Source organism: Alosa alosa, chromosome 1 (assembly GCF_017589495.1).
Source record: "Alosa alosa isolate M-15738 ecotype Scorff River chromosome 1, AALO_Geno_1.1, whole genome shotgun sequence".
Classification (NCBI taxonomy): Eukaryota; Metazoa; Chordata; class Actinopteri; order Clupeiformes; family Clupeidae; genus Alosa; species Alosa alosa.
The window spans coordinates 5,928,652-5,950,846 of NC_063189.1; the positions used below are offsets into that span (position 1 = coordinate 5,928,652).

The 22,195-nt window shown below is 41.0% G+C and overlaps 2 protein-coding genes and 1 gene segment (V, D, J or C); 2 read left to right on the forward strand and 1 right to left on the reverse strand.

Annotated features, from left to right (window-relative positions):
- Positions 1 to 6,674: 6,674 nt before the first annotated feature.
- LOC125302500 (protein NLRC3-like) lies at positions 6,675 to 8,266 on the forward strand. Its single transcript, XM_048255717.1, has 2 exons — positions 6,675 to 6,716; positions 7,176 to 8,266. Exons 1-2 carry the CDS (start codon positions 6,675 to 6,677, stop codon positions 8,166 to 8,168), a joined length of 1,035 nt encoding a protein of 344 aa, XP_048111674.1. The 3' UTR covers positions 8,169 to 8,266.
- LOC125296852 (ribonuclease inhibitor-like) lies at positions 6,689 to 12,678 on the forward strand. Of its 2 annotated transcripts, XM_048246969.1 has the most exons (7): positions 6,689 to 6,716; positions 6,894 to 7,049; positions 8,589 to 8,702; positions 9,514 to 9,687; positions 9,849 to 10,022; positions 10,863 to 11,036; positions 11,558 to 12,678. In XM_048246969.1, exons 3-7 carry the CDS (start codon positions 8,668 to 8,670, stop codon positions 11,739 to 11,741), a joined length of 741 nt encoding a protein of 246 aa, XP_048102926.1. In that variant the 5' UTR covers positions 6,689 to 6,716; positions 6,894 to 7,049; positions 8,589 to 8,667; the 3' UTR covers positions 11,742 to 12,678. The 2 variants fall into 2 exon arrangements, with proteins under 2 accessions (XP_048102926.1, XP_048102920.1); XM_048246963.1 differs by lacking the exons at positions 6,689 to 6,716; positions 6,894 to 7,049 and having other exon boundaries at positions 8,490 to 8,702.
- Positions 12,679 to 13,997: 1,319 nt separating this feature from the next.
- On the reverse strand, positions 13,998 to 21,925 carry LOC125302578. The segment is given in 2 exon segments: positions 13,998 to 14,348; positions 21,872 to 21,925. Coding segments are annotated over 2 exon segments (405 nt in total).
- Positions 21,926 to 22,195: the final 270 nt, after the last annotated feature.

Consider the following 22,195-nt stretch of genomic DNA (forward strand, 5'->3'; position numbering starts at 1 on the left):
GGGGAAAAAACACTTCCCCATGACAAAGACATCGTAAAACACTTAAAGTTAATATTTTGTCACTAGCAACATACATCTGTCCTTTGTTAAATGTATTATGTTCCAAGTAGCCTATGCTATTTCCCGTAGAATATCCCATATTTTAATAGGCCTATAACAGCTGCCATCGGGCCTGTCTGTGTTGCTCTGTTGCTACCCCTTGCCCTTCCAACGAAACAGATGTCTTCAAATCATCGTTTTCCTTGCTTGAAGGCGAACTTAGAGTGATGTTAACCTATTTAAGTTTAACGGCGTGATTGTCGTGTGAGCACGATTCATTGGCGCTTGCATGTTCGGCCTTATGTCTACGTGCGCACCTGAGGCTACTCAGCTACAGGATTAAGAATTTCCCCTGTTTGTATGTTCACTGCAAGTTGGCCTACCATAACTTACCAACTCTGCACTGTAGACCCTAACTGGCTATTTATATTTTTCTGTGAAATAAGCAAATGTATTTGCTCAACTTTATGAAGCAGAATTACGCATAGGCTACTTGGAACATACTACATTTGACAAAGGACCGATGTATGTTGCTAGTGACAAAATATTAACTTTCAGTGTTTTACGATGTCTTTGTCATGGGGAAGTGTTTTTCCCCATGCATTTATTCTAGGTTACTGTCAGTGACTGCCGTGAGAGAAGCGGGTTCTGTGTTTCGTTCATGTCAGTGACTGACGCGAGAGAAGCAGGGTGTGTGTTGTGTTCCGTTGCGTTAATTTATTTCCATTGGGCATACCGTGCCGTGCCGTCCACAGCTCTTCAGTTCTGACAAAGCCAAAATTACTCCTTTTGAAACAATGAGTGCAGGAAGCGCGTTTGTATGGTTATATTGCTTGACGGGGGGGATCCCAAGCAGCTTTCACCAAGGCTACTTTGAGAACATTTCAATTCACCCGACACTAATATTCAAAATGTTGAAAACTATTTCGGCATAGCCTATAAAGCAGTTCAATGAAATGGAATGTTAGTTGTAAACAAACGAGCTTGGTGAGGCTTGGCCTCACAGATGCGCTCGTGCCTTAGATGGCAGGAAAAATCTTCACGATAGGCCTATTAACTAACCACCCGATTCACGTTGGCTGGGGGGAAGGGGGGCCATCAGACATTTGTGCCCAGTTAAAGGAGAATTCCAGTGTGATATTGACCTAAAGTGTATTGAAACATGATACCGAGTGTGAACGTATGTCTCATAGCCCATCTCGGCTTGTCCCCTGCACTCCAAAATCTGGCGCTAGTTAGCCGATGCTACCAACAGCTTTTCAATAGTGGTGCTTCGCATCGCCATGCAAATAAATCACTGTTTTACACCCATTTTACGAGGCTCAATGTATCTCCACACTTCATTGGTAGACTTCCGAGGGCCCTGACATTTAAAACGAGACATTGATAACTTTGAAAATGCACTGGTAGTTTACTTACAAGACGATTTATACAGACAGTATCTTCAATGAAGTTTAAGCGTTTGCAGCCATCTTGAATTTAGTCAATGATAAGTCGAAAGGCGGCGGTAAAAATGAACAGGTATGATAAGGGATCAGATTCCAAAAATAATTCAGTGGAAATGCATGGATTCCAGTTGCTGCTACTGGAAGAAACTGGAATCCATGCATTTCCACTTAATTATTTTTTAATAACCTTTTCAAAGTTCTCAATGTCTCGTTTTAAATGTCAGGGCCCTCGGAAGTCTACCAGTGAAGTGTGGAGATACATTGAGCCTCGTAAATGGGTGTAAAACAGTGATTTATTTGCATGGCTAGCCCGATGCCGAAGCACCACTATTGAAAAAGCTGTTGGTAGCATCGGCTAACTAGCACCAGATTTTGGAGTGCAGGGGACAAGACGAGATGGGCTATGAGACATACGTTCACACTCGGTATCATGTTTCAATACACTTTAGGTCAATATCACAACGGAATTCTCCTTTAATACGGCCCTGCCCCCAACAAATCACACCTTCCCACCTCTGACAGCTTAAAAGAAGTCAAGAGGACTCCTTACTCACAGACCTATTCACAAACCTTTGCCGTGTTTTGAAATCCTATACAGCTACAGGAGCTTCCAATCGTGATGAAGCATTTTTGCATTGTAGGCATAACTAACATGCAATAACGCCGCCAACAACAACCAAAACTAGGCTAATCATTGTCAACATGTAAATTAAATGTAACATTATTGTGAATCAAATTAAAATGTTCTCTTTTGCAAACGTAGGCATAGTAACAGAATAATTTAATAATGTTACAAAGATACTACACTAATCCGTATGTTTCATTAGGCTACTAGGCTATTTGTTTTGCCTTGATTCATTTAGGCTAGGCCTTTTTATTCAGGGGCCGTATTCACAAAGAATGTTAAGGCTAAAAGTAGCTCCTAACTGGCGAATTTAGGAGCAACTCCTAAAAATAATGGGCGTGTCACTCCCAACTTTAGGACTCCTAATTTTTCACAAAAGTAATTCACGAAGCATTTTAGACCTAAAAAGTAGCACCTAAGTCTGGGACAGCTTAAGTCGAGAGGACTCCTAACTCACTAAGACCTATTCATAAACAGCTTTTTTGTGGCATTTTACGTTGCGATGTTTTGAAATGCGTAGCCTATGCGCAACAGGAGCTTCCAATCGCGAGGAAACAATTTTGCATTCATAAAAGGGATGCAATAACGCCACCAACAACAACCAAAACTACTCATTGTTAACATGTAGCCTAAATGAAATGTAACGTTTCATTGTGAATCAAATTAAAATGTTCTCCTCTTTGCAAACGTAGGCATATGGTGACAGATTAATTTAATAATGTTGCAAAGGTAGGCTACTGCACTGCCTTTTTATTCAGTTATTAATCATCTTCCATCCTTCGCACTACTTGAGTAGCACACGCATTCTCCGACCTGTCACCTGTCACTCATCATCGGAAGAGAGGTGTTTGGAATTCCCATGCTCGTGTATGAGTAATGACGTCATCCATAGCCACGAAGACTCACTCCTAGTTTAGGAGTTGTCTGAAAGGCTTTGTGAATAACTTTTAAGAGAAAACTCCAAGCTAAAATCTTTAAGTGCGATTTAGGAGTAGCCTACTCCTAGTAGTAAGATAAAAGCCTTTGTGAATAGCCTACGGCCCCAGTTATTCATCATCTTCCGTCCTTGTGTAGCGCACGCATTCTGAGACCTGTCACCTGTCACTCATCATCGTAAGGGAGGTGTTTGGAATCATGCCCGCGTTACAATCATCAGCCAATCAAGGTGGTCACGCTTGCCCATTTACCCAAATTAATGGTCGAATATTACTGATGATCATTGTTATTTAAGAACATGCAGTGTGCGTAGGGTACCAAAAACATCTTGCTCGTAAAAAGCATCATAACGCACATTCTGGCGGGTCTGTTATTTACTGTAGGCTGCGCAAACCACAGGCCTTTATTTTGGGCATTCATTCATTCATTCATTCATTCAACCTTTATTTATTCTCTGAGGGTCATTGAGGGAAGCCCTCATTTTCAATGAAGCCGAGATTACAGAAGCGAAGCAAAGCGCTCCACAAACAAGACAACATTCGAGGCCTTCTGTTGAAGAATTTTATATAAAGCCTGCGCTAATAGGCCCCTGATAGGCCTACCATAGCTGTGGATAGTGTGGAATGTTCAAGTTATAACACAATCCAATGCGTGTCTCAATTGTCCCCCGCTGACCACCTCACACATTTCTCTAGATTTTGCAACAAACTTACATGACACAATGACCTATTGTGGCTATTAGAGACATGCGTTCATGAGTATCCAGCTACATTCAATGAGTTAAGTAAAATACTTTCACACACACAAAAAAAAACATCACTAATGTTGTGGACATTCCTTTATTCTGAGATACATCACTAGGCTCTCAAAACAATCCCAAACAGACATAAGGTCTTTATAGAGCAAATCCATATAGATTATTTGTCAAATAAACCAGTAAAACAGAATTAGGGGATGGAATATATAACATTCACACTCATAGCTCATATTTTTTAAATAAATCAGTGAAAAGTATCCTGACAAACAAGCAGCATTTTAATGCCTTAGTCATATTTCATAATTTCAATTTTTTTTCTCTAGGTTACCTGATAGCCCAGTTTGAGAGGTGCAAGACACGCGGACATTATTTATTTTTGCAGCCAATCACTGCTGTTGTTTTATTTTATTGATTTGATTTTAGTCATGGAAGCTAAATTCAAGGCAGGCCACAGGTAAAATCCAACGAACGGCATTCACCCAAAGGCAATAGTTGAATAGAGCTTTTGAGGTATTGCCACTGCTCCAACACTGAAAGGCACTGTTAGAATGCTTGGATCAAGCCAGGTTCAGCATAGCGTATGTCACTGTCTGCTCACGTTGGTGACCGAACCAGGGCAAGCACACTTTCGCAGTTCCCGCCGGAAATGCAGTCTAGTCTGTCCTGCGTTTTTTCTACGGCTGCAAACGGGATTCACTCGCAGTTAACCAAATATTTCTTTATTAGGGCAGGGCAGGCATATTTCTGGCTATTAAATTATTTCTAAACCAGTCTGCTAAAGTCTGTAGTGAAGTCTGTGTAGGGTTTTCCAGGCTCCATTTCTTTTTACGAGACACCCTGCTCACTTGAGCCATCTACCGGTTGTTGCAGCGTCTCACTGGAAAAATATGAATTAAAGTCTCGTGATACCGCGTGATCCCACGCGCGGACCGCGAGTGAAGCTGGCCAAGTCGAAGCACTGCCCACTGTACGTTCAATTCAATAGAAGGGAAGTGTTGTGACACTCAGAACTTTATAATCAATACTTTTATTTTCACCAACGGCCTAAGTCTTCGTCAGGGTTATTGATAAAGTTCTGAGTGTTCTGTTTGTTAAATGCTGTGTCAAGTCAGCCCAGACAGAGTCATATGAGTGTAATTGAACAGAGTACCATGCAGACATAGTTGTATCTGCACTGATATTTCCCATTAGAATTATAACTTAAAGCAACACCAAAGCACTTTTCCTGTCGCACGCATGGCATTTGTTTATCCAGCACTGGCTTTGGAAATAACAATGTCTACAGACAAGGTAGAGTATGTTGCATGATTTTATGAAAGTATGATGTACTTTATTGCGACATCAGAAGCAAGTCAAATTTGTAGTTTCTTATGTCTCATTCCATCAAACTACAGATCCGCTACCCGATCTCGCAAACTTGCATAGTGCGGTTATAGCCGATAGAGGGTCGCAAAGCGAATCCAGAAGTGCCGTTCACCCGTTCACGAGTTGATGAACCACTGAAACGATTTTGGAAACATTATTTTAAGGTACAAAAAATTCTTTGGTGTTGCTTTAATGTCCCTGAGGACATGGGAAGTATAACTTAATGTCCCTGAAGGCAACCCTGTTTGCCCAGAAAAGAAAGGGGAAACAGCCCCACAATAGTCAGTGTACACTTTAATTCCCCATGAGGTCTTTCAAAAGTCTCTCATCCTGCTGAACAACTTCAGTGTTTTCAGATATAAACAAAAGTGAGTGAGAGAGGCTCCAGTCAAACAGTCAGACGAGAAAAACCTGTTTAACCTGCCTGCAGTTCAGTTCTGGGAAGAATTGTTTACCCGATGAATACTGGGAAGAACTGTTTACCCGGTGAGAAGACAGTTTGTGTGTTTCGTGAGAATGTGAGTTTGCATTTTATCTTCCACGGGTACCTGTTTCATATGTCTATTTTCATGTATGGTTTTAATTTGTATACTTCATTGTACATGTTGTTTGATGAGAATATGCCAAGTAATTAGTAATTCCTGAACTTTGTACTAGCTGCCTTTGGATACATGCTGCATATTGTTAAACAGTTCAATTTTTCTGTGGTCAAATGGATTTCTTATATGCCTCTAATCTACAATATGTAATTACATCAGTATTTAGAGACAATAATTGATTACAATAGTTGATTGAAAAAAGTATGGGCGGAGTATTTTTAGATCGATTTAGTTGTGACATTTCCTCGTAGGTCATAAAAAACTTCGGTTCGGTGTAGTGCAGCCATCAGAGCAGGATTTTGTAAAAGTTCTGGGTGTGCATCACAATGCGAGCTCCATACTCCTTACAGTGTAGTCAGTGTGGAATCAACATGAGTTTGAAGCCGTTTTTATTTGGAATTACATGTACCCACAGTTCCATCAACATGTTGATTCAGGAGCACAGACGGAGGCATGGAATTGGAGTGTTCAGTTCAAATATCACAAACCAGAATCAGGGATTACCTTTAATATTTAGGTTTTGCACAACCTCAGGGATTACCTTTAATATGTAGGTTTTGCACACTACCTCAGGGATTACCTTTAATATGTAGGTTTTGCACACTACCTCAGGGATTACCTTTAATATTTAGGTTTTGCACACTACCTCAGGGATTACCTTTAATATTTAGGTTTTGTGTGCTACCTCTGAACAGAAGTATCAAGTGACCTGTCAGCTACCATCTCTAATTTCCTGTGCTGTGTGCACAATAAACATAATTACTCACAGTGGAACTGACTTATCCACATAATGGACCTTCATCCATGAGCTGTGGCCACTGCACCATTTATCAAAGACAGTGAATCTTATGATGATGAGAATGGCTTTAACATGCAGACAGTAGACACAGTGGCAACATGAGTGAATGTGGAGACACAGCTGGAGGATGGAGTCATGGAGATACCAGGTGAGGAGTGTGTGTGTGTGGGGGGTATATATTTGAAGATATGTAATATTTTGTGGACAATAAAAAAAACCTTGTATTGTTTCAGGTGGAAAATGTACAATTAGAGATAAGATAACTTACTTTTGCATTAAGTCTGTTTTGCTGGTCTGAAGCTGAGTGATTATTCCTCTCCCACAGCACCAACATGTTACTTATCCACTTCATTATTGTATATTTTATGGGAGGAGGAGGATGAGGAGGACCAGAGAGAGGCCAGAGATGGAGCTCTGAAGGTTGCAGTGCACATCCTGAGGAACATGAGTCAGGAGATCTTGGCGGAGCAACTGCAACAATGTGTGTAATTCATACAATACTCAGTTCTTTTTAAATGCTGTCAAACTTTAAAGTATATCAACATCCTTTAGCATCAGAGATACAGTATATGCTATATACAGCAGTTAACCAAACCAAATTGAACAGCTGAGACTCAGACTCAAGAAGAAGTTTCAGACTGTATGTGAAGGGGTACCAAAGCAGGGAAACCCTGCATTTCTGGAGAAGATCTACACAGAGCTTTGCATCACAGAGGGGGGAGCTGGAGAGGTCAATATTGAACATGAGGTCACACAGATTGAGATGGCATCCAAGAAACGTGTAACAACATGGGAAACACCCATCAGATGTACTGACATCTTCAAGCCCTTACCTGGGCAAGACAAACCCATCCGAACGATGCTGACAAAGGGATTGGCTGGCATTGGGAAAACGGTCTCTGTCCAGAAGTTCATTCTGGACTGGACTGAAGGAAAAGCCAATGAGAAAATCCAGTTAATATTTCCCCTTCCTTTCCGGGAGCTGAACCTGATTAAACACAAGACATACAATTTTGTGGACATCATCCATCACTTTTTCAGTGAAACAAAAGGTGTCAACTTCTCCAACCACAACTACAACATTGCTTTCATCTTTGATGGTCTAGACGAAAGCAGACTTCCTCTGGATTTCCAGCATAATGAAAGCATCTACAATGTCAATGAACATGCCACAGTTGACGTCCTTCTCACAAACCTCATCAAGGGGAATCTGCTTCCCTCTGCTCTTGTGTGGATCACCTCCCGACCAGCAGCAGCCAATCAGATCCCTCCTGAGTGTGTTGACCAAGTGACAGAAGTACGAGGTTTCACTGACCCACAGAAGGAGGAGTACTTCAGGAAGAGAATCACAGAAGAGGAGCTGGCCAACAGAATCATCACACACCTCAAGTGCACCCAGATCTTCAGGGAGGAGGCTGGGCTGTACCAGGGGACATTTTTCTGCTTTGTTCATTTGAGCATTCAGGAGTTTCTAGCAGCTTTATATGTGTTCTTGCACTTTGCCATGAGAGAGCGTAGTATGCTTGACCAACACCAAACGTCTCAACTTCATTCACTGTTCAGTGCTAACAGTCTTTATGAGCTTCACCAGTCTGCTTAATATGTGTTCCACATTTTTGGTAAGAAAGAGAGAAACACATCTGATCAACACCCAGCGTCTCCGCTATCCTGTTTGCTCAGGGCTAAGAGAGTTCACAATCTACAAAAGACTGCAGTGGATCTGGCCTTAGAGTGTGAGAATGGACACCTGGACCTTTTCCTTCGTTTTCTCCTGGGTCTGTCACTGGAGTCCAATCAGAAACTCTTACAAGACCTGCTGCCACAGACAGGAATCAGCTCACTGAGCATTAAGGAAACGGTGAAGTACATTCAGAAGAAGATCAAAAAGATCCCCAACCCAGAGAGATGCCTCAATCTGTTCCACTGCCTGACTGAGCTGAACAACCATTCTTTGGTGGAGGAGGTAAAGGGCTACTTGAGGAAGAGAAATGAAACCAGACTGCATCTCTCTCTCTCCCAGTTGTCAGCTCTGACGTTTGTGCTGCTGGGATTATGGAGGATCAGATTCACCTGCCAGATCTGATGAAGGTTTGCTGAGGATGCTGCCAGTGGTCAAATCATCAAGAAGTGCTCAGTAAGTACTGTACATGTTGAGTTTATTGAGTAAATAAACTCAATAAAATTGACTAAATATAGGTGATGATCATTGCTAGTATCCCGTTATGGAGTTTGACAGTTTGTTAATTTGTGGAGAAATGGAATGCTCTTTTTCCATGGCCACTGTCAATCAATGTTCAGAGTGATTAAATAGTGTGGTGTTATTGCTATTATTGTCTATTTCTTAAACGGAGAGTTCCGATCCTTGATCATGATTGGCTGGTGTTCGATGAAATTGTAAATCCCTCTGCAACCTTTCACCTTGACCACATTACATTCTACCATATGTCAACATGTATTGTCCTCTGCTGAACATATAATTAATTTGTTATAATTAAATATACAAATCTTGCCAATCAGAACATTCTATTTTTATTTACATTTTCACAGTATCCCAATATTTTTGGAAACCATGTTGTAATTCTGGTCGAAAGAATGTATATCTATGAAAAATTATTATAATTATCTTTGCTGTATCTGTATGATACGAAACCTATAACTTATAAGTGACAAACTTATTGCCACTTATATGGCAAGTATATAGTAACTGTGAGATGACCGGTCATGTATTTTTATGTACAGTGATAACAGCTGTTTGTCTGTGGAGTGCTTTGTGTTGCACTCTGTGCATACAAAAATGCGCTACATAAATGAAAGTGACTTGACTTATTTTAGAAAAGTAAACGCCGCTTAGCTGTTCTAAAATCACTGGAACCTACGGATTCGAGTTTATTGCTGGAATATAACCGTTTATCGTTTATTTTACTTTGCGTATGTGTTTCACACAGGCTGAGATATAGTCATCTCACAATGGAGAGCTGTGCAGCTTTATCTTCAGTTATAAGCTCAAACTCTTCCAGTCTGAGGCAGCTGAACCTAAGTGAAAACAGTCTGGGAGATTCAGGAGTGGAGCTGCTTTCTGCTGGTCTGAAGCATCCAAATTGTAGAATGGAGAAACTAGAGTGAGTCTGCCAGTTTATTTGTGTGTGTGTGTGTTTATATTTATACTACTTGATAGATGCTTTTGTCCAAACAATAATTCAATAATAATACATGAGTAAATGTGCCAGCCAAAATAATAAATGTAAGTGTGTGTGTGTGTGTGTCTGTGTGTGTTTCATAGCCTAAGATGGTGCCACCTCACAGAGAAGAGCTGTCCAGCTTTATCTTCAGCTCTTAGCCCAAAGTCTTCCGCTCTGACAGAGCTGGACCTGAGTTATAATCTCCTCGGAGATTTAGGAGTGGAGGTCTTTTCTACTGGCCTTAAATGTCCAAATTCTAAACTGAGGGAGCTGGGGTAAGTTCAGGGTGCAATGCAAGAAAGGACATGTGGGGCCCTCCGAATATGTAAAAACACTTAGGAAAGGCTGTCAAGAACCTGTCAATCAAACAGGTGGCAACATTGACCAAGACCTGATCTGAAAAGACCTGGACATTTTAAAAAAAAGAGAAAAAAAGCCCAAAACTCAGTTTTCCCTGTCTACATGCAAATACGGAAATGGGTGAATACCTTCACTTTGGCCGGTTATTCAGTAATTTAACAATAACTGAATAATAATTCAGTGACCCAGAAATTGAGGTTGCATGTGAAAGAAAGGTCAAAAGACTTTCTCATATTTAAAAATAACCGGGTTCATGTTGGTATGTACTGAGATTTGCAAGGGGGGTAGAAACCTTCAACTGTTCACAGTTCTGTTGTTGATTTTGTTAAGTTTTTCCCATCGTTTGCGTGTTACAAATCTATTCAGTTAATGCAGTCTCTTTGGCCAGTGAGTCTGAACAGCTCACTAAATCACGTTTCCAGACCTATGCAGCCTTTAAACAAACAGCTGTTTTTTTGCATAAGATACCATAGACTATAAAAAATAAGTAAAAAAGTAAGATACTCAAATATAGAAAAAGCACTTGAAAAGTAAAATGTTTATAATATGTCCCCTATAAAGAAAGGGTCTGTAAATAATCAATTGTGTCACATGATGTACAACACCATGCTTGTGATGTGATATTTAAAGGTCACAGACTCTCATGCTGTATATGTGCGTGTGTGTATATGTGTGTGCATGCATGTGTGCATGCATGTGTGTGTGCGTGTGTGTGTGTGTGTGTGTGTGTGTGTGCGTGTGTGTGTTTCCCACAGGCTGAGGGGCACAAACATCACAGTGAAGAGCTGTGCTGCTTTATCTTCAGCTCTCAGCTCAAACTCTTCCAGTCTGAGGCATCTGGACCTGAGTGACAATAAGCTGGGAGATTCAGGAGTGGAGCTGCTTTCTGTTGGTCTGGAGGATCCAAACTGCAGACTGGAGGAACTACAGTAAGCATTGTTTGTGTCTTTGTACCTGTGTGGGTGACTGGAAGTGTGTGTTAGCGGTGAACCATGTGGCATTGTCCATTATGTACCTAGAATAGAATCCCTGCCCATGGTAAGGATCTTTTTTCAATAGCTTACATGCTTTTTGTAGAATTTGGCTCACTGTGTCAAAACTCAACACACAAGCCCAATAAGACAGAAGGAGATAAACAACTCCTCTATGTCAAACTGAAGCTCTGCAATGAAAACTTGACCATCGTTTCAAGATCTATGATGTGTGTGTGTGTGTTTATGTTGATAGATGCTTTTGTCCAAACAGTAATTCAATAATAATACATAAATAACGTAATACATAATAAAATACGTAAATGTGTCAGCCAAAAGAAGAAATGTGTGTGTGTGTGTGTGTGTGTGTGTGTGTGTGTGTGTGTGTGTGTGTGTGTGTGTGTGCCCTTCCTACGGAAATATTTATCAGGTACCATGAGTTACTCACTCTGTGTTGTTTAAACATTTTATTCCCTCAGTCTGTGGAAATGTGACCTCAGCATGAGGAGCTGTTCATCTCTAGCTTCAGCTCTCAGATCAAACCCCTCCAGTCTGAGAGAGCTGAACCTAAGATACAACAGACTCCATCAGTCTGGAGTGGAGCTGCTCTCTGCCCTACAGAAAGATCCTACATATAGACTGAGCAATCTAATTACTCAATAGAAAGAATGACTCACTGTAGTGTCTATCTCCTCCATGTGAAATGTTGTATCCATTATTGATGTATCTATATGACAATGCAGTAGTTATATTGGACACAGTGTAGGTATCAGGTATCCGGAATCCCATGTACTGGGATTGAAAACCAAAATTGAAAAGAAAAAAAAAATGACCATGTAAATTGTAAGTTGTAAATCCAGTAAACATAAAGTATTGAGAATGGGGTTTGTGTTTACTGTTTTGAGAGAAGGGTGGAAGCTTTCAAAAATCTGTTTTATCAATTGTGAAAAACTGTACACCGGAAAAGACAGGCATTTCAGCACTGTAAATGAGAAGTAGGCTACTTTGCAGCCTGCAATGTACTCTGAATGCCTCACTGATACATTGTTGATATGAACCTGCACTGTTCAGCAACCTGTTTACACTCTGAACTAGCTTATATTGGGTGTTTCACATAATTTGAAACAAGTGTGATCAATTTTGAGTAGTTGTGTTTAACGGATGACATCTGTGCTCTGTGTTTATTTTCTGCCACTTGTGGTTACCATTATGCATCACAAGTGCATCACAATGCAAAATGTGTCTTATTGCAGGAGAATGTGTTTAGAGTTTTACAAAAAGAGTAAGAGATATCTGTTTCATATGTGAAAACTGTAAAGGTTTTGCCAAAAGGGGGATCGATTCGACAAATGTGTTCAGACAACTGATAATTTGGTTCAGAGAATGGAGTTTAATGTTTTAGCAATTGTGACAAATTGTAATATACACGTTCATCCAAACCAGTCTACAGACAGAGATGGGGGGGTATTTTAAATGAATGTATCTAAAATATATTTTGTATGGACAAAAACAAAAAAATATGTTATATGCCGTAAAATACTTTGTTACAAATGTAAGCTTGACATGATATGCATTATAAAGTTTTTAAAGTTTTAAAGCATTTAAAATGTTATAAAGTTTAAATGTTATTCTCAAAATAAGACCTCCACATCCACAAATCATCATAGGGTCAATTGCGTTTACGCTTGAAAACAAAATTTACTGTCTACCAGATCAGCATGTACTCGCATAAAGTATACTGTCAAGTCACTTTACTTTTAAAAGCACACTTACTATTCAACAACAGGTGGGGCCTACAGTAAGTTTGATCACAGAATTTCTTACAGCGAAAACAGGAGTACATTTGCAATGCTGCACTCGTGGTAAAGCAAGCAACAAGGTGTGACCAAAATCACTAAGTGGACAGAGACAGGTTGAAGTTTATGTGTGATGGGTTTGGTTGAAGCCAACCAGCGTTGTCTAAAAAATACTTTTCAACCGAATGTGTCAAACAAGAGTAGCCTCTAAACTGCTGATATGGCTGTGGGCCTGGATAGTTTTACAAGGAATCCAATTTAGCCTTTCTTCTGCTTTTCTGAACAATTAAATGAATTAAAACATGATTTTAGGCCTGTTTTGAATGCCATATTCTAAAACAGATAGTTCCGATCATTCTTATGATAGTCTGAACAGTGTTTGATGCATTGTAAAATCCAGCACTTCACATTGACTGCATGTTGTTCTATATTGCTGCTCCAACACAAATTGATACAAAAGTCAGAGTTGCTGAGCAATCTGATAGAAATATAAGATCTTAGTGGAGAAACGACTGTCTATGCCTTTATTTTATTAAATCTTGCCCAGTGTATGTACTGTAGTAACAATTTTAGAAAAGCATTAAGCCAGTCAAGTTTTAAGGTTCCAGTGATTTTTAGAGCAACTAAGGGGCGTTGTTAGGCACAATGCCACGGCCCCTTTTGACCTGACTGTTATTCTGTTCATCCATGTCAATTTGATTTTAGAGAGAGTGTAGTAAAATTCTTAACCACCAGGCAACACAGGCAGGAGTGAAAAAAGGATCATTATTGCAGATGAAAATCACAACCCGGTTACCAGCAACAAAGTTCCAAAAAGTAGCAAATCCAAAGTTCTGTGGAGCAAAGCCCAATCTTGTACAGATTCATCTTAATTACATTGTTTCCAGGCAATACCATTACATGCAGACATATGACAAAACCCATGACTGTCATGCTGTAGTTTCAGCAGAGACAATAGACAACTCAAACACAAAATACCACATATGCATCTTTCCTGCTGTTGGAGGCCACTTCACATGATATTAATTATATGATCAGCACTATTCTCTACAGAAGTATATGGAATGCATACAACATAGTCACCTGTCTGCCTCAGGGAATTCCTTCACTATTCTAATGGCTGTCAGATGATCTTTATTAGAGAGTCATTCATGGAGCAAGCAAGTTGGATGTACAGAAGGTTTTTGTACGGCGCTCTAACACCGTGTAACCCAGAGTATCCCTGCTGACAGTAGTAATCTGCTGCATCTTCAGGCTGGACTCCTGTAATGGTCAGTGTGAACTGTGTACCAGACCCACTCCCACTGAACCGAGCTGGAACACCAGACTGACGATTTGTTGCCGTGTAGATCAGGAGTTTAGGAGCTTCTCCAGGTTTCTGGGAGTACCAGTGTAGATTGGTGTAAACACCACGACTGGCTGAGCAGCTGATAGAGACAGTATGTCCAGGCTGGAAAGACTTTGAAGTGGGAGTCTGAGTCAGAATTATATCAGCCGATTACACTGTTGACAAAGGTTGAGTAAATTATTTGAACTGAGATAAAAAAAATACATATATCTGAAATGACAACATATAACATAAGTGTCTCACCCTGAGCCATGAGTCCCACAGCTAGCAGCATCAAAGTGGGAGAAATCCTCTTTGTGGATCTTGATCAGTGAATCCCTGAAGTGCTCTGTTCCCCTCAGCGACTATTAAAGTAGATGGAGCTGCAAGGTGTGTGTCGTTTCTATGCAAAACCCTCTCTCTCACATACACACACAGAGCACCTCCTTTCCCTCAGGTTTTTCCCAAACACACACACACACACACAGGTACTGTTGATTGTCATAATATGGGTTGGTCATTTACAGAAGCTCATGGGAGCTTCTGGGGGAACCGCAGATTCCTGATTAGCAGCTAAATTTATATGCATTGTTTTGACATGCTTGATAAGTGATTTGACCCATGGGGCCTTTGGAATACAATTTCATTCATTTCAGAAGACATAAAAAATCTGTGAATGTATCTTATATTATTCTTTCCTTTTTCATTTTTCATTGGTCATGTTTGTTTTTGTAAGAATGAACAGAACACAAATATTGTGGTTCTATGAACAAGCATGTAATCCATTACTGACTAAATTGTAACTATAGTTATGCATTGACATTAAATAGATCTAGTGTTTATTGATTTAAAGATCATGCATTTCAAAATAAATCAAATGTACATAATTAATAACATTCTAAATGTAAACAAAATGAAATGTAAAGCATGTCTTGTCTGTGTACTGGAGACTACTGGAGTGTGCAGGAGGTTTTTGTACGGATGCTTAATGAGTCTGTATCACTGTGGTGGACTTTTGGTGGAGGAACCAGACTGGTTGTTAGAAACTATTTTTTTTTCATTGTAGGAAAACATTAGGGGATAAAATCTCCAATGATATGATAGCATTTTGTATTTGCTTATATCTTCACTGCTGATTTAACTGATATTATTGAAAGCCTTGCTTAGCCCAAATGATCTCTTAAAAGAAAAATCTGCAAATCCAGATTGATTAAACAAAAAAGTTTTGACATGGATGAAAGAAAGTTTAACAACTAATTCGTCCGCCTGGCATTTGCAATATACTTAGTTAGTCATAGTGTGCCACTGTATGTTGCATATAATACATATGTGGCATACATGGCGTGTTAAAAACTTTTTTCTTACCATGTCGAGTTCATTACAGTAAATATGTTCATATTTCTTGCCATATAGTTTTGATTACACTCACTGCAAATAATGACAGAAAAATGTGGCCATACATTTCAGACCTGTCTAAATTAGGTATTAGAAGTCAGACTGCTAGTCATAGGGTACCCCAGTATGTTGCATATACAGTAATACAGATATGGCATACATGCCATGATAACTCTCATTCTGTGTGTCAGTAAGGCGACTTCCTTTTGTCTTTATTACGGTACACATGTGTACTCTCTTCTTGCCATATAGTTTTGATTACACTGCAGTTAATGATATAAAAACGTGGCCACAAATTTCAGACCTGTCTAAATTAAGGTATTAGAAGTCAGATTTTGGTTGAAGAAGTTAAAAATGGAAACAGATTCTGGTCTGAAAACTGATTTATGTTATGCTATTTAAACATATGGATATTCTTCTTTAATTTATTGTTAATAGCTTTCAACATCTGAAATGACAGACATGTTGGTTGAAATCAGGCTGATTGAAAAGTTCAGCAAAGGCAATTCTTACAATTGATGTACAGAGTTTTTCCAATGTCCGGAGATTGTTTATCAGTAGTCTTTGAATTGACTGAGATGACATATATGTTTTCTAGCTATCATTAATAAAACTTTAGCTTATGTTTCAGTATGTAAATGACTGAAGCGTTTCCACTGCTGTGCTGAGTGGGTAAAGAGAAGTGAGAGTGGGATGCAAATGCAGGCCTGTGTGTTGAGTCCTGTTCAGACCCCCAGAGGAGGAGCTGCAGCTGAACCCAGAGAGAGAGAGAGAGAGAGAGAGAGAGAGACAGAGAGAGAGAGAGAGAGAGAGCTGCAGCTGCTCCACTATGTTGAGGACAGAGGCCTCCTGAGGGGATCCACCTGCACCTCCCTCTACTTGGTGTTCTCCTCTCATCATCACTCCTTGGATCCCACTAACCTCCCTCCCTCCCTGCCATATCCCCCTTTCCTCTCATCCTCTCCCCTCCCATCTTCTGTCCTCTTCTCTTCCCCCTCTCCTCCTTCTCTCCTCCTCTCCTCCCTCCCTCTCCCCTCTCTCCTCCTCCCATCCTCTCTCCCTCCCCCCCTCTCTCCTCTCCTCTCCTCCCTCCCCCTCTCTCCTCCTCTGCAGTGTGGAGCTGCAGCAGGGGAAGGCCACCCTGGTGTGGGCTTCCCCTGGGACTGGAGGCTGAGCTGGAAGGTGTCCTGCACCCAGGAACCCGTCAACCGTGCACACACATACAGACACACGTTTACAAACAGAGAGAAAATCATACACACGCACACACACACACACACGTTATATGTTATAGTGATATGCTTCATATTTTTTATATTTTCTCTTATGTTGTGTTTGTGAAATACAGAAAGAAAATAAAGACACTTGATCATCATTTTATTATTGTTTGGAATATTCATTTGTTTAACTCATAAACTATTTCAATGGATTTAAAATTATTTTAATGAATTTTAAAATGTGTTCATGTTTCCTATTCTTAAAATAATTTCAAAGGATTCAGTCCTTTATTGCCTATGACATAATTACAAAAAATGGTTTGAGTTTGAGGTTTCATGAATGAATGAATGATTGAATGAATGAATGAATAAAATAGTTGCCCCAAATATTGCCCATATTTGCCCATGGCTTGGCTATATGATAACCACTGTGTGCACTCTAGTGTGGGGCCTTGGCTATATGATAACCACTGCACTCTAGTGTGGGGTCTTGGCTATATGATAACCACTGCAGTGTGGGGCCTTGGCTATATGATAACCACTGTGTACACTCTAGTGTGGGGCCTTGGCTATATGATAACCACTGCACTCTAGTGTGGGGTCTTGGCTATATGATAACCACTGCACTCTAGTGTGGGGTCTTGGCTATATGATAACCACTGCAGTGTGGGGCCTTGGCTATATGATAACCACTGCACTCTAGCGTGGGGTCTTGGCTATATGATAACCACTGCACTCTAGTGTGGGGCCTTGGCTATATGATAACCACTGTGTGCACTCTAGTGTGGGGCCTTGGCTATATGATAACCACTATGTGCACTCTAGTGTGGAGCCTTGGCTATATGATAACCACTGTGTGCACTCTAGTGTGGGGCCTTAGCTATATGATAACCACTGCACTCTAGTGTGGGCCCTTGGTTATGTGATAACCACTGTGTGTACGAAAATAAGTTGGATACTTTAAGATGGATACTTTAAGATGGATACTTTATTGATCCCCAGGGGAAATTCAAGGTCTCAGCAGCAGCATACATACAACACAAACACATTCTTTCTTTAACAGCAGAAAGAGTAATTAAAGTATATAATATAAAAACACAACTAAGCAGTAAGGACAGTAGAAGATAAAGAATATGCTAAATATACTAAAATACAAATTATACTAACACTTAATACAATATATAAAAATATACTAAAATACAAATTATAAAAATACAAATTATACTAACACTTAATCTAAATCAATTCTAAAAACAGTATCCACATAGTGGTGATTAATAAATCAGAGGCGCTTGCAATGACTGAGGCAGGGACTGAGCCTGTGATTCTCTGTGCATAGTAAGGTATGGTAAGGTGCTCTAAGGTGCTCTGTGTGAATGAATGAATGAGTGTCATGGTGGTAGTGCAATGGTGATAGTGGTCATGGTGATAGTGCAAATGAGTAAGTCAACAGTGCAACAATGCAGAAATAAAGTAAAGTCTATATATCTATATATTTAACTATTTAAGAAAATGTATAAGTGTGGCCACAGTTCGGCTGTGGCATGGAGGGGGGGGGGTTATGCATATGTGCTAATGTGCTAATATAGCACGCAAACAGTGAGGCATAAAGACAGTGGTACAAGTGGCTAGTGGACAGACAGTACCAAACATGGAGGGGGTGAAGAGGCAGACAGACTATGCAGAGAAGTCTATCTCTCCTCTTCCCTTAAGTGAGGCATTGAACAGTTCAATGGCCCTGGGGACAAATTACTTTCTCAGTCTGTCAGTTGTGCAAGGCAGTGAGCTTAAGTCTCCAGCTGATCAGGCTCTTCTGCTTAACAATAGTGCTGTGGAATGGGTGACACTCATTGTCCAAGATGTTGATCAGTTTGTTCAGGGTCCTTTTTGTCAGATAGTGAAGTGATACACTCCAGTTCAGCTCCCACCACAGAGCCAGCTTTCCTTACCAGCCTGTCAATTAAGCCCCACATCCTTCTTCCTTGTGCTTCCTCCCAGCATACTACTGCATAGAAGAGGACGCTGGCAACAACAGACTGGTAGAACATCCTGAGGAGCTTACTGCACACATTGAAGGACCGCAGCCTCCTCAGGAAGTACAGCCTGCTCTGCCCACAGTCTGACGAACTGTGGTCCCTCGGTCAGGTAATCTGTAATCCAGGTTACCAGGTGAGCGTCCACACCCATCTGCAAGAGCTTGTCTCCCAATCTGAGGGGCTGGATGGTGTTAAAAGCACTTGAGAAATCAAAGAACATGATTCTCACAGCACTTTTCCCCTTGTCCAGGTGGGAATGTGTCCTGTGTAGAAGATAAGTGATGGCATCGTCCACGCCCACTTTCTCCTGGTAAGCAAACTGTAACGGGTCTAGTGCATGGCATACCTGGGGTCTGAGCATGCCTAAGACCAATCGCTCCATTGTCTTCATCACATGTGATGTAAGAGCGACAGGTCTGTAGTCATTAAGCTCACTAGGGTGTGGCTTCTTAGGGACAGGGGTGAGACATGATGTCTTCCACAGTGTTGGAACTTGTCCAAGGCGTAGGCTCAAATTGAAGATGTGCTTCAGTGGCTCCCCCAGTTCAGCAGCACAGGCCTTGGGCACAGTCTGTCAGGCCCAGCTGCTTTATTGCTGCGCAATTTCTTAAGTTGGACTGTCACTTGATCTTTTGTAATGGTGAGGGGTGTAAGGGGAGGGGAGGGGAGGGGTGCATCTGGGATCTGTGTGTCTGATGGCTGTTGACTGAGGTCGTTGTCACCTCATTGTTCATGATCGCCATGTGGGGGAGGGTTGCAAAATCCAGTGATGGTGGGGGTACGATAGCCTGTGATGATGGAGGTGAGTGTTGCGCTGGTATTGAGGGGGTGTGAGGGTGGGGGCTGGGGGATGGTGGACAGACCACCGCCATTGGAGCTGGAGCAGGGCAGTCAAACCTGTTGTAGAAGTGGTTCAACTGGTTCGCCCTGTCCAGGTCCCCCTCCACAGAGCTGCTGTTCTTCTTCAGGCCAGTGATAACCTTCATGCAGTCCCATGTCTCCTTCAAGTTGTTTTCCTGCAGCTTCTGTTCCACCTTCTTTCTGTAATCCTCCTTAGCTTCCTTCAGCTTGAATTTAAGTTCCCCTTGCACGCGCCTCAGCTCTGCCATGTCCCCCTCTCTGAACGCCATCTTTTTCCTTTTTCAATATTAAAGTCCATTGGTAGAGTTATGTGTAATAAAGTGGAATGACACAGGAATGAACACGCCTGCTGAAATTTCTTAGATACTTTGTGGAAAAGCCTTTATTCGTAATGATAGCTTCAAGGCATTTCCTGTTTGACGAAACTAATCAGACACAGTATTCTGGTGTGGCCAATTCTTTTAAACAGATAGTCCTTTAATATTGAAGATTTCAGGGGTCCCTCTTGTGAATCCTGATCTTTAGTTAACTTCCAAAACTGTTCAATTGAATTGAAGTCAGGGCCTTGATTTCCTTTCTCTGAAACCAAGTGAGAGTTTCCTTTGCTAAAATGGTTTGGATCATTGTCCTGCTGGAAGGTCTAGCCATGTCTCATCCTCATCATCCTGGTGGATGTAAAGATTCTCCCAGAACAAAATGACTCCATTCGTCATTCCTTCAACTGTTTGAAGTCTGCTAGTACCATGAGATGAAAAACAGCCCACACCATGATGCCACCACCTCCAAACCTCACTGTTGGTAGGGTATTTTTAGGGTGATGCAACCTGCCATTTCTTCTCCACATATGGTGTGTAGTATGACATCCGAAAAGTTCAATTTTGCTCATGCCTGACCAGAATACATTCTCTCAGTATTTCAAAGGATTGTTCAAATGTTGTGTAGCAAACTTTCAACGAGCTTTGACATATTTTTCTGTCATGTGGGATGAGCGCGCATAGAGGCCATGGCGGTGGAGTGCATTACCAATGATTTTCTCTGTAACAATTGTACCTGCTGCCTCCAAATCTTTCTGGAGCTTTCTCAGAGTGGTCCTTGACTCTTGGGCTACTCTTCTGACTATTCTTCCTGGTCAGAAATCTTGCAAGGAGATCCTGTGCATGGCCAGTTGATGATGTAGTGATGTTCCTTCCACTTGCAGAAAATGGCTCCAATACTGCTTGCTGGATGATTCTGAAGTTTTGAAGTGCATCTGTAACCAGTTCCATTGATATGTTTTGCAACAATAAGGTTGCAAAGGTCTTGGGAGAGCTCTTTGCTTTTACTCATCATGAAATGTTTCTTGTGTGACACCTTGGTAACAAAAAACCTTTTTATAGCCCACCAGTATGTACTAACCCAGCTTATATCAATTTGCACACATAGGAGGGATAATTTCTCTATCTACTTATAGATTCCAGTTTGTTCCTTGCCATTCCTTGCCTTTGTGTACTGCTTTTTCTTAGCGTGTTCAATACTTTTTCCCTGTGTCATTCCACCTTTTTACTCATAAAACTACTTTTAGACATTAATGTTTGGATTTTTATAAATGTGTGGATTTCCTAAGTTAATACTAATGTCCAGTTTCATTTCATGCGAATAGCCTCACTGGAAGTATACTTACTGAAAAAAATGTTGACGTGCTCAATACTTATTTTCCCTGCTGTAGATGGATCAACAATTAACTGTGTGTGTGAGCTTATGTGTGTTTGTGTGTGTGTGTGAGAGAGAGAGGGAGGGGGGGTGTAATTGCACTCAAGATTAAAACCAAATAGAACCTTTGCTGAGCACCACTTTGTGTTTCTGAATGACTCGTGCCATGGACACCTGTCAGTCAAACAGAGGAAGTGTGAGATCTATTTGTAGATACTGTGCTTTTGAGACTGAGGTCATGTGCATATAATCTGACAGAGCTGCTCGCATGAGCTGAGTTCAGTCATCTGTAGCAGCTCTGCACCTGTTCTCAGATCAGTCTGCTGAGGCCTCTGATCCTCTCCAGCTGAGGGAGGTTTTTGTACGGCGCTCTAACACTGTGTGAACGGAGTTGTATAACCACTCTGACCACAGTAGTAATCTGCTGCATCTTCAGGCTGGACTCCTGTAATGATCAATGTGTACTGTGTACCAGACCCACTCCCACTGAACCGACCTGGAACACCAGACTGACGAGATGTTGCATAGTAGATCAGGAGTTTAGGAGCTTCTCCAGGTTTCTGGGAGTACCAGTGGAGGTAGTTACTAACACTCTGACTGGCAGAGCAGCTGATAGAGACGGTTTCTCCAGGCTGAACAGACTTTGAAGTGGGAGTCTGAGTCAGAATTATATCAGCCAATGACACTGTTGACAAAGGTTGAGTAAATTATTTGAACTGAAATAAAAAAATACATATATTTGAAATTACAACATGTAATATAAGTGTCTCACCCTGAGCCATGAGTCCCACAGCTA

What these genes read in the sequence shown, in the direction of transcription:
- LOC125302500 (XM_048255717.1), top strand. Translation starts at nt 6,675, where the DNA reads ATGTGGAGACACAGCTGGAGGATGGAGTCATGGAGATACCAG. An exon ending in TGGAGTCATGGAGATACCAG is followed by an intron (nt 6,717 to 7,175) that starts GTGAGGAGTGTG and finishes CAAATTGAACAG; the next exon opens with CTGAGACTCAGACTCAAGAA.
- LOC125296852 (XM_048246969.1), top strand. Translation starts at nt 8,668, where the DNA reads ATGCTGCCAGTGGTCAAATCATCAAGAAGTGCTCA. An exon ending in AAATCATCAAGAAGTGCTCA is followed by an intron (nt 8,703 to 9,513) that starts GTAAGTACTGTA and finishes TGTTTCACACAG; the next exon opens with GCTGAGATATAGTCATCTCA. An exon ending in TGCAGACTGGAGGAACTACA is followed by an intron (nt 11,037 to 11,557) that starts GTAAGCATTGTT and finishes TTATTCCCTCAG; the next exon opens with TCTGTGGAAATGTGACCTCA.